General features: G+C 63.3%; 1 protein-coding gene across 6 annotated transcripts in view; it reads left to right on the top strand.

Moving 5' to 3' along the window:
• The window catches only part of BAZ2A (bromodomain adjacent to zinc finger domain 2A), a 35097-nt gene extending 20458 nt beyond the window's left edge, over window positions 1-14639 (top strand). For all 6 annotated transcript variants that reach the window (XM_077838205.1, XM_077838202.1, XM_077838204.1 and 3 more), the window contains 19 exons: window positions 503-564; window positions 695-760; window positions 866-1072; window positions 1432-1686; window positions 1900-2114; window positions 4251-4325; window positions 5312-5474; window positions 5835-5894; window positions 6026-6164; window positions 6257-6810; window positions 7338-7548; window positions 7981-8136; window positions 8224-8381; window positions 8721-9004; window positions 9385-9517; window positions 9757-9903; window positions 10178-10410; window positions 10541-10684; window positions 11149-14639. In XM_077838205.1, the coding sequence (XP_077694331.1) occupies window positions 503-564; window positions 695-760; window positions 866-1072; window positions 1432-1686; window positions 1900-2114; window positions 4251-4325; window positions 5312-5474; window positions 5835-5894; window positions 6026-6164; window positions 6257-6810; window positions 7338-7548; window positions 7981-8136; window positions 8224-8381; window positions 8721-9004; window positions 9385-9517; window positions 9757-9903; window positions 10178-10410; window positions 10541-10684; window positions 11149-11317 (3431 nt within the window). In that variant the 3' untranslated portion in view covers window positions 11318-14639. The remainder of the gene's footprint in view (window positions 1-502; window positions 565-694; window positions 761-865; window positions 1073-1431; window positions 1687-1899; window positions 2115-4250; window positions 4326-5311; window positions 5475-5834; window positions 5895-6025; window positions 6165-6256; window positions 6811-7337; window positions 7549-7980; window positions 8137-8223; window positions 8382-8720; window positions 9005-9384; window positions 9518-9756; window positions 9904-10177; window positions 10411-10540; window positions 10685-11148) is intronic.

Below are 14639 nucleotides of genomic sequence, written 5' to 3'. Positions count from 1 at the left end.
ACCCGCTGCATGCCCCAGCTGCAAAGGCACCGTCCAGGGAGGAGTCTGGCTTAGACGCTGCCAGCTGGAGGGCGTGAGCTTGGGCCTGCTCAGGCAGGCTGGGCCTAAAACTTCAGCCTCGCTAGTTCTGCCCAATCCGTTCCATTCAGTGCAACCCCTGGCCCGTCTCCCCCCCCCCAGCAATTTGCTCCCGTCTCCCCCATCTCGGCACACGCTGCCGAGTCGAATGGCAGCTTCCAGGCAGCGTGCGCTCCCAGTGCCGCGTTCCTGGCCACCAGGAGACACGAATTCTCCGCCAGGTGACACCCACAGCTCAGACCTGCCCCCTCCAGCGGGGCGAGGGCCTGGAGAGGCCTGTGTGGCTGCTGGGGCACGGGAATCCAGGGCCAGGGAGCTGTGCCCAGCCTGGGAGTGGGGTTAGGGGTGCATGTTCCCCCCCGGCTGTGCCAGACTCCACCCTTGAGTCTTCTCTCTCCCCCCCCCCCCCCCCTCGAATTTGCAGAGGTGCTCAGCGACGAAGAGAAGCTGAAGATGAGCAAGATCAAGAAGAAGATGAGGCGAAAGGTACGAGCGGCGCTGGGGAGGGCTCCCTGGTCTGTTTCCCCTCCATCTGGGGTACCCAGTCGGAGCTGGGAGGGTATCCCCCTCAGTCTGGGACTCCCCTCCCACCTGAGCTGGATTTCATCCCTTCTAGGCAAGGAACAAACAGAAGCAGGAGGCCAAAGTGCCCAAGCCCAAGGAGGCCAAGAAGAAAGCCAAGGTGGGTGTGGAGGGCCCTGTTTGGGGGGGCAGGGGGGAGACACAAAGCTGGGGGGGGCTGCATCCCTGACTCGCCCCCGTGCCGGTCGCTCTGTCTGTCCCCCAGGCAAAGAAGGAGAAGGCGCGGCCGGAGAAGCCCAAGGAGAAGGGACGGCCCAAGGAGAAGGGGCGGCCCAAGGAGAAGGCCAAGGCTGTGCGGAAGGTGGACAAGAACCTGCTGGCCCAGCGGCGGCTGGAGGAGCGGCGCCGGCAGCAGATGATCCTAGAGGAGATGAAGAAGCCCACGGAGGACATGTGTCTGGGCGACCATCAGGTTGGGTGAACCCCCTGGCGGAAGGGGGGAGATCAGGGCCCCGCACCCCGAGGCTAGCGCCCGTCTGGCTCTGCAGCTTTGTGGGGAGCGTCCCCCAGCTGCCCCGGGCTCCCACGAGTGGGTCAGGTGTGGGCTCCCCGCAGGGCAAGGGCTGAGCGAGGCCCCCGCCACGCGGGGCACGGGGCCTGGTGCCTCTTGCGCTGGCCCTTTGGGGGTGGGGAGGCCAGTATCACACGCCTGTGTGTTGAGGGGCCGGGGGGAGGAAGAGAATCCATGCTGAAACCTGGTAGGGTCCTTGCTCCACCCACTAGGCCCCGCTGACCAGCCGCTTGTCTCTTCCCCCCCCTCCCTGCCCGCAGCCCCTGCCAGCCTTCTCCCGCATCCCCGGCCTGGTCCTGCCCAGCGGGGCCTTCTCCGACTGCCTCACCATCGTGGAGTTCCTGCACTCCTACGGCCGGGTGCTGGGCTTCGAGGTGCCCCGGGACGTCCCCAGCCTCTGCACCCTGCAGGAGGGGCTCTTCGGCGTGGACGACAGCCTGGGCGAGGTGCAGGATCTGCTGGTGCGGCTGCTCCAGGCCGCGCTCTACGACCCCGGCCTCCCTTCCTACTGCCAGGTACGTGGCCGAGCCCCCTGGACTCCGTCTGAACGAGGCGGACGTGGGGCCGGGGAAACCCAGGTTCCGTTTCTTGCCCGGCCCCACACTTCCTGCATGAGCTGGGGCATTGTGCAGCCAGGATCCCGCCTCCCCCGTATCCCAGCAAAGACCCTCCCCTGGCCCTTCCTCCGCTGCTTTAAAGCCTCTCCTCCTCCTCCTCCTCCCCCCCAGTCCCTGAAGATCCTCGGGGAGAAGGTGTCCGAGATCAGCCTGAACCGGGACACCGTCTCCGAGATCCTGCGCTGCTTCCTCATGGCTTATGGAGCCGACGCCGACCTATGCCACGGCCTGCGGACCAAGCCCTTCCAGGCGCTGCCCCCAGACCGCAAGGCAGCCATCCTGGCCTTCCTGGTCAACGAGCTCAATGGCAGTGCCCTCATCATCAAGTGAGGAGCGGGGGCTGGGCGGGGCCGCTTATGCCCTGCAGCCTTGGGGGGGCGGGGGCTAGAACCGGGAGCAAAACCCAGCTGTTGCCTCTCACAGGGTGATACAGGCCAGGGAGACCACATATCGCAGCGTGCATTGGGCCACCGTGAGCCTCTGGAATGGTGCAGCCCAGGGAGACCACATATCCCAGCGTGGGCCGCCTTGAGCCTAGGGCTGGTGCAGGCCAGGGAGACCACATATCCCAGCGTGCGTTGGGCCGCCGTGAGCCTCGGGAATGGTGCAGGCCAGGGAGACCACATATCCCAGCGTGCATTGGGCCGCCGTGAGCCTCGGGAATGGTGCAGCCCAGGGAGACCACATATCCCAGCGTGCATTGGGCCGCCGTGAGCCTCTGGAATGGTGCAGCCCAGGGAGACCACATATCCCAGCGTGGGCCGCCTTGAGCCTAGGGCTGGTGCAGGCCAGGGAGACCACATATCCCAGTGTGCGTTGGGCCGCCATGAGCCTCTGGAATGGTGCAGCCCTGGGAGACCACATATCCCAGCGTGCGTTGGGCCGCCGTGAGCCTCGGGAATGGTGCAGCCCAGGGAGACCACATATCCCAGCGTGCATTGGGCCGCCGTGAGCCTTGGGAATGGTGCAGCCCAGGGAGACCACATATCCCAGCGTGCGTTGGGCCGCCGTGAGCCTAGGGCCGGTGCAGGCCAGGGAGACCACATATCCCAGCGTGCATTGCGCCGCCGTGAGCCTTGGGAATGGTGCAGCCCAGGGAGACCACATATCGCAGTGTGCGTTGGGCCGCCTTGAGCCTCGGGAATGGTGCAGCCCAGGGAGACCACATATCCCAGCGTGCATTGCGCCGCCTTGAGCCTAGGGCCGGTGCAGCCCAGGGAGACCACATATCCCAGCGTGCGTTGGGCCGCCGTGAGCCTCGGGAATGGTGCAGGCCAGGGAGACCACATATCCCAGCGTGCGTTGGGCCGCCTTGAGCTAGGGCCGGTGCAGGCCAGGGAGACCACATATCGCAGCGTGCGTTGGGCCGCCGTGAGCCTCGGGAATGGTGCAGGCCAGGGAGACCACATATCCCAGCGTGCATTGGGCCGCCGTGAGCCTCTGGAATGGTGCAGCCCAGGGAGACCACATATCCCAGCGTGCGTTGGGCCGCCGTGAGCCTAGGGCCGGTGCAGGCCAGGGAGACCACATATCCCAGCGTGCATTGGGCCGCCGTGAGCCTCGGGAATGGTGCAGCCCAGGGAGACCACATATCGCAGTGTGCATTGGGCCGCCTTGAGCCTAGGGCCGGTGCAGGCCAGGGAGACCACATATCCCAGCGTGCATTGCGCCGCCTTGAGCTAGGGCCGGTGCAGGCCAGGGAGACCACATATCGCAGCGTGCGTTGGGCCGCCGTGAGCCTCGGGAATGGTGCAGGCCAGGGAGACCACATATCCCAGCGTGCATTGGGCCGCCTTGAGCCTCGGGCCGGTGCAGGCCAGGGAGACCACATATCCCAGCGTGCATTGCGCCGCCTTGAGCTAGGGCCGGTGCAGGCCAGGGAGACCACATATCCAAGCAAAAAGAAAAGGAATACTTGTGGCACCTTAGAGACTAACACATTTTTTTGAGGACACAGACTAACACAGCTGCTACTCTGATACATATCCCAGCATGCATTGGGCTGCATTGAGCCTGGGGAATGGTGCAGGATAGGGAGACTACATATCCCAGCGTGCATTAGGTTGCCTTGACCCTAGGAATGGTGCAGGTCAGGGAAACTAGATATCCTATCATGGTTTGAGCTAAGCGTTCAGCGGGCTTGTAGACAAGAAGTCCCAGAATGCAGTGCTGCCATCTGGCTCTGAGTGGGAGGCTTTGCTCTAATCCAGGTGGGAGTGTTGCATGCTGGGACTCGTAGTCTATGGGCTGTGCTCCGCCCGCCCCAGCCGTACACGCTCTGAACTGTCCCGAGCACGTGATGGGCAGGGACTCAACGGGTTGGGCCTGGAGGCGAGATCCAGCCCTGGCACCCTGGTGGGTGTTGCTCCTTTGCCTTCCCCAGGGGGCGCGGGGCGGGGAGAGGTCCGGACGGGACCGCTCTGCGGGTCTCCCACTAACTCAATTCTGGGCTGTCCTTGCAGTGAAATCGACAAGACTCTGGAGAACATGTCCAACTATAGGAGGAACAAATGGATCATCGAGGGCAAGCTGCGCAGGTGGGTGCTCCTGAGGGCTTCGGGCGGCCGGCTGGGTCGGGGAGGAGGCTGGGAGCTGGCTGGGGGCGGAGTTTCCGGGCAATTGATTAGCCAGATAATGTCAGCTGGCTGCCTATTATTCGACCAGAGTAAAATATTCCAGCAAGATGCCCTGAAGTAGGCGCTGACCTACCCTTGCGATTGCATCTTTCATCAGTTGGAACTTCATTTCAACACATTTTCCGTTCTGAGCTCGAGTAGCTCATCGTTTGGAATGAAGCACCAATGTCTAAGCTGGGATGCTCAGACCTCAGTGGTTCAGGAGCCAAATTAGCGCTCCGCATTGCCCAGCAGAGCCACCGCCGTGTGAATTCATTGGTCCATGGACTAGAGCGCTAGGTACTCCCTATTTAAAGAGTATCTAGTTTTTATTTCTATATGATTCTCACCCAGTCCGTCATTCTGCTGTATTATTCTTTCATCAACTGCGGTTAAGAACATAGCAAAAGCATCCTGACGGGCTGATACTTTAGACAGGTCAATAATTAAGTCACACGGTGTTTTAATGTCGTGTGTCGCAGAGAGACGCGGGGGAGACACTGAAGAGCCACTTGCGGCTCGCGAGTCTGTCTGGGGATCGCTGATCTCGGGCGCAGCCTGCGGGAGGCCATGAACGCCTGTGGTTTATAGTTGGAATAAGTCAGTGCTTTAAAATATTGGGCAATTTTTGATTGATGAACTGACCGCCTATTTTAGGATCAGTTAAATGCCCAGCCTTACTTCTGGCAGAGAAATGTATGGGGTGGGGGCAGAGGGGCTCCAGGCGTCTTGGTGAACTGGAAGGAGGCTGTACGCTGCTGAATCCGCTCTGCGAGGGCAAAAACTGAGCTCCCGGCCTGTTGGATCCAAACTGTGCACCTGCCCTCCGCCCACATGGGTACCCGAGGGGCGGAAGGGAGTCGGTGTCCCCGGCTGGTGCTCAGGACGCTCCCTGTGTGGCTCGGCAGGTTGAAAATCGCCCTGGCCAAGAAGACGGGCCGCCCGGAACCCGAGATCACGGGCCTGGACGAGGGGCCTAGGCGGCGCAGCTCCCGGCTCCCGGAGGAGACCAGGGGCCTGGAGACAGAGGAGGAAGAGAGCCGGGGCCGGAAATCCCGCAAGGATGAGGAGGTAGCTGCGTGGCAGGGCCAGGCCCCAGGCGAGGGGAGTAGGGATGTTCGCCTCTGGCTTTTGGAGGCAGTGTCATTTTTAGGGGTTCAAGCAGAGGCAATGGGGGAGACAGGACTGCTGGGTTCTTGTCCCAGCTCTACCACTGGCCCGTGCAAGTCTCGTTCCCTGGTGCCTCAGTTTCCCCAGGGGCGCCATAGGGGCGACAGCACGAGGGTGAACCAGAGCTGCTGCTGATGAAGAGGTTAAAGGAGGGACTGTCCTCTCTCTCCCCCCCCCATCCGCATAGGGGTCCCGTATGCAGAGCCGGAGGAAGGGGGTGGGCATTCACTCCTCCTGACTGTCCCATTTTTTCCCGCTCAGGCCAGCATTCCCGCAGCCAGCGTCCCCGAGCTGGAGAGACAGATCGAGAAGCTAGCCAAGGTAAGCCTGGCCAGTGTTGGGGTGGGGAGCTTCCGGCCTCTGGCTCTGGATCCCCCGGGACAGCCCCCAGCAGACGATACCTCCCCCCGGTTCACCCTCTCTGCCCTCTTTTCTCCCCCCCACCCCCACAGAGGCAGATGTTTTTTCGGAAGAAGCTGCTTCACGCTTCGCAGACGCTGCGGGCCGCAGCACTGGGCCAGGACCGCTACCGCAGGCGGTACTGGGTCCTGCCCCACCTGGGCGGGATCTTCGTGGAGGGCTCTGAGGCAGGTGAGCTGAGTCGGGGGCCTCATGGGGAGGGGGGGCTGTTGGAGCGGAGGGGCTTGCATGGCTCTGATCTCTTCCCACACCCCCACCTGCAGCTACGGAGGAGGGGCCCAAGGACACGGAGCAGGAGGAGGAGAAAGAGGCGGCCCCGGAGATCTCCCCAGTGAAGAAGGAACCGGTCACGGTGCCCATCCCTGGCCGGCCAAACTGTCCAGCCTCCCGGGCGCGGGGCCGGCCGCGGAAAAGCAAAGAGGAGCCGGCCCGGCCGGGCGGGCCCAAGCCCCCGCCCCTCAATGGGCTCCTGGAGGACTCAATGCCCCCCTGCCAGAGCCAGCACGACCTGAGCCAGTCGGCCTTCCTGTCCTGGCTGAGCCAGACGCAGTCGTCCCTACTCAACGGCTCAGTGCTCACCCCGGACAGCAGCCCCGGGAAGGGGGACCCCAGCCCCCCTGCCCCCGAGGTGCCCGCCCTGGAGGAGAGCTTCCCAGAGACAGCGGAGAAACGGGGTCCCTGGTTTAACCTGCTGCCCAGGACTCCCTGCCATGCCGCTGCCCCCCTTGCTACCTCGGAGGAGGAGCCCCACTTGCGAGCAGCCCCCCAGCCTCACAGCCTTCACCCCGGGGACCAGCCCAAGGCCACGGGCAGGCAGGTGAGAGCTGGCAGGGTGCCTGGGGCCACTGCTGGAGTGGGTGCGAAAAGAGTTAGTGGAATGGGACACGGGTGGGGGGGCCTAGCAATTCCCTTTGGCAGGCGCCTGACTCGCTGTGCCCACAGGGTCAGCTGGCACTGCCAAAGGGACCCTCCCCTCTGGCCCCTGTAGGTGTCGCTCTAAGCAGGGCTGGAAAGCTGCCCCATCCTCTTCCCTTAGCCCCTGCGGCAGGATCTGGGCCCCAGGGAGGGGTCAGGGGAACTGGCTGGCGCCTGGCGGATCCGCGGGGTGCCTGGGCTGAGGGTGTGGGGCTGAGTCCAGGGAGGAGTAGGGTGGTGGCTGTGAGGGGAGGAAGGGTGGGCAGGAGCACAGACGAGGCCCGTGGGAAATGAGGGGAGCCCTGTGACATGGGTCACTTGGATTCCGAGCCCTGGGGGGCTGGAGGGACTGGCTCCGGGGGGGCAGCAGGGCTGGGGCGAGGGCTGTGCACCCGGCACCTCTCACCTGCGCTGTCTCTCTCCTCCCAGCCAAATGGCCCCGCGTCTCCCCCCTTCGCTTCCACGCCCGTCCACGCCAGTCCCAGGGTGCCCAGCACGTGCCCGAGGGGCCGGGGCGGACCCGAGAATGCCCAGGAGCCGCCAGGGCAGCCCAAGCGCCGGGGCCGGCCCCCAACCAAGTTCTTCAAGCAGATTGAGCAGAAGTATCTCACCCAGCTGATGGCACAGCCCGTGCCCCCAGGTGAGGATCCCCCTGCAGCTGAGCAATGCCCCCAGCCCTGCTCTTCTCTTCTCCCCCGGGGCAGCCCAGTTCCCCACCTGCCACTTCCAGCATGGCTTTTTCCCCCAGTGCCACCCTCTCTGCCCATCCAGACTTTCCTTCCTTGCCTGGGGGTGGGTGGGTCTCCCTCTTGTGTCTTTCCCCCAGCCTGCCATTCACTGGGGGCACCCAGCCTCGGGTGAAGCACAGGGTGGCAGGAGACCACGTTCGCCCACGTCTTGGTAGAAGGCAGGGAGCTGGGTTTCGGTGCCAGTCAGGACTCCTGGGTCCCGTTCCCTGGCGTGCTGCGGGGTGGTGGGGATTGTCGGATCGTCTCCCGTTCCTTGCTGGGGTCCCCTTCCCCTGGGGTCCCCCCCCTCCCCCGGCTCAGCCGGCTCCCTCGCTGCCTTGCAGAGATGCAGAGCGGCTGGTGGTGGCTCAAGGACCCGGAGGAGCTGGAGGCCATGGCCCGAGCGCTGCACCCGCGGGGGATCCGCGAGAAGGCCCTGCACAAGCATCTCACCAAGCACAAGGAGTATCTGCACGAGGTCTGCACCCGCACCTCTGCTGGTGAGGCTGCGCCGGCGAGCGGGGGGGGGAGGTGGGGGGGGGAGGGGGGAGGATGCCGGGCTGTAACCCTGCCTTTCTCCTGCTCAGATCCCATCTTCCAGCCCCAGGCCGCCGGCCCCCCCGTGTCTCAGGAAGCCTTGGCCCGGTGGTCCGTGACGGAGCGGGCCTACGAGATGGACCTCGCCCTCCTGCAGTGGGTGGAAGAGCTGGAGCAGCGGGTCCTGATGGCGGATCTGCAAATCCGGGTGAGGAGCCTGGCCCCCGCCCTGCGCCCCCCCCGCGCTAGCTGGGGAGAGCTAGAGGGTGCTGCGGTTTGCACGCCTCCTGGGTGCTGCAGGGCGCACCTGGCGCAGGGGATGGGGCCCTGGCCCAGGCGGCTGCCCGGTCATTCCAGCGAACTCCTTCCCCGGGTCCGGCTGCCTTGCCCAGACTCCAGGGTCCCCCCGCGGGGCTGTGAGCTCAAGAGGTTGGCACCTGGATGAATGACCCCAAGGCAGCCCCAGGTGCTGCTGGGTAGCTGGTAAAGCCGGCTGGCATCCGTGCAGGGGATCCCGGCCCCCCTCTAAGGCTCTCCCTCCCCCCAGGGCTGGACGTGTCCGAGCCCCGACTCGGCCCGGGACGACCTGCAGTACTGCGAGCACAAGGTGGGGGCCCTGGAGGACATCACCCTCAAGAACCGGCGGGAGGGGTTGCCCCCGCGCCGGGAGGCCACCAACCCCCTGGACCTGGCCGTCCTGCGGCTGGCTGCGCTGGAGCAGAACATGGAGCGCCGGTACCTGAAGGAGCCGCTGTGGCCCCCGCATGAGGTGGTGGTGGAGAAGGCCGTGCTGAGCAGCCCCGAGGCGCTGGACCTGGGCAGCACGGAGATGTAAGTGCCTGGCCCGTGAGGGGGCAACAGGGGCCTCCGGGACCAGACTCCAGAGCACAGGCTGGGAGCCCGGACTCCTGGGTTCTTCTCCTGGCTCTGGGATGGGGGTGGGGTCTAGTGGGTTAACGCAGGGAGTTGCTGGGTGCCAGGACTCCTGGGTTTTCTTCCTAGCCATGCCATTGCCTGGCTGTGTGGTTTGGGCGAATCCCTGTCTTTCCATGCCTATGTTTACCTCTCTGGACAACCTGCTCAGTAGCCCCCTCCCCAGGGCTGGGTGCAGGGTGGCAGTGAGGGTTACTTAGCATGTGACCAGCTCCCCGTCAGGGCATCCTCCATGTGCCAGACTGAGTGTCTGTCCGTGTCCGTCCGTGCCCCCCCAGCGCCTACGAGATCACTCCCCGGATGCGGACGTGGCGCCAGACCCTGGAGCGGTGCCGGAGCGCGGCCCAGGTCTCCCTGTGCATCTACCAGCTGGAGAAATCCATCGCCTGGGAGAAGTCGGTCAACAAAGTGGTAAGGGGTTGGGGCGGGGACATTGGGGTGGGGTCATGCAGGGAAGAGGTGGAACTCCCCGCTGCAGGAGGGAGAGTCGGGGCTGGAACTCTGTTGGGGGAGCCATGCAGAGGCAGGGAGGGGGTCAGGGCTGGATGGGCCTAGTAGGGTGAGACATAAATGCCCGGCTGGGCTGGGCTCCTGTCGGGGGCTGGGGGCCTCTCTCAGCCCGCCCACCTCGCATTCCCCTCTCCTCCTAGACGTGCCTGGTGTGTCGAAAGGGGGACGATGACGAACACCTGCTGCTGTGTGATGGCTGCGACCGCGGCTGCCACCTCTACTGCCACCGGCCCAGGATGACGGAGGTGCCGGATGGGGACTGGTTCTGCTCCGTCTGCGTCTCCCAGGTACGCTCCCGTGGGAGCCCAGCTGGCTTTCGACCTGTGCATGGGCTGAGCCTGGCTGCCCCCCTCACTGAGATCTTTCTGAGGCCAAATAATGCCTCCTCTCCCCTACCCCATTCTCAGCACGGTCCCCTGCTGGGAGCCAGGACTGCTGGGGGGTGGCTGTGTGACCTCGGAGGAGCGCCTCCCCTTGTGCCTCAGTTTCCCCAATGTGCAGGTTGTGGGAGGGAGTGACCGGTCCCAGCGGGTGACTCCCCCAGTCTCTCTTTCTTTGCAGGCAGGAGGCGAGTATTACAACGACCCCAGTTCGCCCAGACGGGGCAAGAAGCGGAAAGGCGGGCGTCTTTTCGGGGGGGGCTTCCCGGAGGAGGAGGAGAGCCCCGGGCGCCGGGTCCTGCCGCGGAGGCGTGACACCCTGTCGGTGCCCCGCTACTCAGGGGAGGGCCTGTCCCCCTCCAAGCGGAGGAGACTGTCCCCACGGGGCCAGAGCAGCGACTTGACCTTCTGCGAGTACGTACCCTGGGGTGTGCCCCCCAGCTGGGGCGGGGCCTGATGGGGGGGGGTCATGTGCATGTCCCAGCTGGGGGGCGGGGGGGACACTGTACACCCCAGTTTGGTATATGTCCCTTCCCTTCTGCAGGATCATCCTGATGGAGATGGAGTCTCAGGAGGATGCCTGGCCCTTCCTGGAGCCCGTCAACCCCCGGCTGGTGCCCGGCTACAGGAAAATCATCAAGAACCCCATGGACTTCGCCACCATGCGGACGCGGCTGCTGCGGGGCGAGTGAGTGCCGGGGTGGGGGGCTCTGCTGTCCTCCTGGGGAGCGGGGGGCTCTCTGCAAGGAGCCAAAGGGAAGCATGGAGCTTGTGGGCTGGTGCCGTGCGACTCTCCCTGGGCCGCTTGGCCCCAAGGACTAAGAACCTACCTGCACCCATCTGGCTGTGTGGGGCTGGCGCGGGGGCCTCTCCTCCTCCTTTCCAGGGGCTGGCAGGTCACTGCCCAGGTGTCGCTGGGCCAGAGGGGCAACTGCTGTTGTGGGGGGAGGATAGAGGGGAAGAGCCAGGATGGGGGATGGGGTGGGGGGTCAGGCAATGGGGGAGGGTGGCGGTTGTGGGGTCAGAGGGCAGGAGATCTGATCCTGGGAGCACAGGGGCCCAGACACCCCGAGACTCTGTTCCCTGCTCTTGGAGGCTGCTGTGATCCGGGTGGGGGGCACTTGGGGGTGACTCAGTCCCTCCCCCCCCCAGATACGTGAGCTGCGAGGAGTTCGCTGCCGACGCCACACGCGTGTTCGACAACTGCCAGACCTTCAACGAGGACGACTCGGAGGTGGGCAAGGCCGGGCGCGCCATGCGGAGCTTCTTCGAGAGCCGGTGGGAGGAATTTTATCAGGGAAAACACGCTCCTAACCCGTGAAGCGGGAGCCCGGGGCTTGTGTGGGGGGACGGAGCCCCCCTCCCTCCACGCTCCTGACCTGAGACCTGTCTCGTGCGGGGTGGGGTGGGGAGAGACACCCCGTCCCCCCTGCAAAAGAACTGACTCCCCAGGAGCCGATCTCGCTGCCTGCTGAATTCCCGACGGAGGCTGGTCCCGACGTGGCGTGGAAAAGGCCCCCCCACCCCCACCACCACCAGGGGGCTTGGGGTAACGGGGCGTCTCCACGGTCCAGCTGCTCCCTTCCCCCCCACCCCAGCCACCCGGACTCACGGACTGTGTAAGCCAAAAAAGAAAGAAACCGGGCGATCGCTCGTCGGGTTCCTTTTCTACTTCGCCACCGCCCGACCCGGCAAACGAGGAAAGACCCCCCCCCCTTGGCTGGGAGTATTTAACATAGCAATAGTTCGTAGTCAACGTGTATGAGGACAGTACCGCTGTGCGCTGTCCCTGAGGCATTAATGGCCAGTAAAGTGAACTCAACTCCTCGAGATTCGCGTCGAGCTTCACGCCCGGACCCGCTCGCAACGACACTGAGACGTGCTGCTTCCACACACCCCTCCCCCCTGCCTCGCTGCTTCCCTTCCGGGACCTTCCCATGCCTTCCTTCCCTCGCCCTTACCTTCCGGGACCTTCCCATGCCTTCCTTCCCTCGCCCTTACCTTCCGGGACCTTCCCATGCCTTCCTTCCGGGACCTTTATACTACCTCCTTCTCTAACCCTAACCCTCTTCCAACCCCCCCCAAAAGGCCCCTCCCTCTCCCCCATCAGGCCCTATCCTGGCAGACCCTTTAGCAGCGGGTGTCCCTCTGTTGTGTCCCCCACCCACCCCCCTCTGGGTCAGAACCTTCTCTCCTGTTGGACTGTCCCTTCCCCCCACCCCTATTATCTGTGTGTGGGGGTCGGTGTCTGACACACCCACAGGGCCCTGGGCTGGGCTGAGTACGGCCTGGAGCTGGAGCTGGGGGGGGCGGTGGTTCTGCGGGGGGTAGCTCCTTCCCTGCCTCTGCTCCTCAGCAAGAAACCCCCCAGCCCCAGTGCCCTGGGCTTGTTCATGGGATCCCAGCCTTACCTCGGACCCTGACTGTGTGTGCCCTTCCCCCGGGTGTAGGGCTTGTGGTGTTTCCTCTTCCTTCAGCCCCCCTCGCTCCCCAAGCTGGTGGGTTTGCACTCCATGGGGGGGGCCCAGCCCCCCTACCCCACTGTGTGCTCTTCGCAGGCAGCACGCATCCCCCCCCTCGCCGCAGCAAAGAACCGGCAGGGGGAGCAGGGCAGGACCCCTCCCTTTGGGCTGGCGGCTGCCCCACAACGGGATGCGGGGGCCAAAGGGGTGGTCGACACACACCCCCCCCTCCCCCAAGCCCCTGAATGGCTCAGCTGGCACCAAGGACTCCGCTGCCCAGTGTGCAAGCCCCGCCCCCAGCTCGTGGGAGGCCCCGCCTCTACTCAAGGCTACATTTCCCCCCCGCCCTCCCCAGCACCGCTCGCTGGGCCTGGGGGACCTTGGGGGGCCTTTGGTGAAGATGCACTGGGGGCGCTGGCCAACCTCGCAACCTGCTCAGGGCAGGGGAAAGGCCCCTGGCTCCCGACACTGCGGGGAGCCCAGGCCCCTTGGTCCAAATGGAGAGTCTCCCTCTGCCCCGTGACCCCCGTCCTTGGCTCGGGTGCGGGAGAGCTGGAGGTGAAGGCTTGCTTCTCTCCCCCCCCCCACCCCCCCCAAATCCTCCCCAGCTGCCTAGGGGGGCTAGGCACCCAGCTTAAAATGAAGGGGGGTGGGCACTCGGTTGCTGCATGGATTAGCTGCAGCCTGCGCCCCCCACCTCCCCAGTATTGAGGGTAATGTCTGCTGGTGAATGCTGAGGGGGGGGCAGGGGCCGGCCAGGCCTTATCTAGGCAGGGGAGGCTGAGCTGGGTTCTGTCTAACCCCCCCGGCCTGTTCTGTTTGGAAATAACTCCCCCCGCCGATGGCCCCCATTAACCCTTTGCTCATTCACTCTGCGGCCCTTGCTGGTCTCCCCCAGGCCTTTCTGGAAAGTGGGGGTGGCGGGGGGTCCCTTGCCCTTCCCCTTCCCAAGTCTTAAGCCAAGTCTGGGGATGGAGAGTCACGGAGCTGGAGTGATGGTGTGGTAATCAACCCCCTGGCTGCCCCCCAGCTCCTCAAACCACGATATTACGGGTACTCGCTTTGGGGCAGCTGGCGGGCGGGCCCCAGTGGAGCCCCCTTCAGAGTCCAGTCCGGCTGTGGGACAGCTGGGGCACCCCCCCCGCCCCCCCAGCCTGTCATCCACTCACCACAAGCACTGAAATCAACCAACCTACCTTGGGGGGGTGGGAAGCCCTGCGATGGAAGCAGCCTCTGTCATGCATTCCCCCACCCCCTGCCCCTCGTCTTTAAAAAGTAGCCTTGTTTCTATCAAATAACCTCAAACCCTTTTTATGTTGTTTTTTTGCTTTGAAAGAAGAGGTGGATTTGAAGTCTGTTTGAACTGACTTTATATTATGCATAAATATTTATATTTTATCTAAATAACGGCGCGGTAACAAACTTTTTTTTTTGTTTTTTTTGGGGGGGGGTTGTTTTTTTTTTTTTACTGTTTTGGGAGCTGTCAGGTTTCTGTTTTGGTTTTTGTCATGGGCGAGTTTTAGAGTCTCTGTAAGGATGTGGTGGTGTTGGTTTTTAAAAAAAATTTTTTTCCCTGATAAGACGCCCTGAATTGTAAACCCTCACCCTCCCTCTTAGCCCCTGCCATCCCACCCCCCCCCCCAAATTAATCCAGACGTGTCTGAAATCCCGCCAGTCCATGCTTCCTTACGGGGGATGCACCAGCGGGTAGAAATCCGTTCTGGACTAAGTAAGAGAAAGGGTAAGATGTGGAATATATTTTATTTTTTAACCCTTAATGAGTTGGCTTTGGAAATTACATTTTTTTTGAGGGGGGGGGGGAGTCTAGAACTGGCCCTCCCTCTCCCCTCCCCCCCCATCTCTGTCTGATCAAACAGGAAGAACCAGCCGCCCTAAAAGAAAGATATTCTCACGTTCCCGGTACAAGGATCCGGACTGGCTCTCTTTTATATAGCCCAGCGTGGTGGTTCAGTGGCTTTTTGATAATGTACAGGTTTTGTGAATTTAAATTTCTTTCTTTCTATATTTTTAGGACCAATCTCATTTTTAATAAGGTTTAAAGGAAAAAAAAAATATTCTAGATTAACTCCTGTTTGTTGCCATGTGATGTTCCCACAAGTGCAGCCGTAGAGAGTGCTTGTCAAGTTGCGAGAATAAAAACAAACCCACGTTTGATAGAGA

Source organism: Eretmochelys imbricata, chromosome 20, assembly GCF_965152235.1.
Source record: "Eretmochelys imbricata isolate rEreImb1 chromosome 20, rEreImb1.hap1, whole genome shotgun sequence".
NCBI classification, from domain to species: domain Eukaryota; kingdom Metazoa; phylum Chordata; order Testudines; family Cheloniidae; genus Eretmochelys; species Eretmochelys imbricata.
Note: the sequence above shows the minus strand (reverse complement) of the source record. Positions and strands in the feature narration are given on the sequence as shown.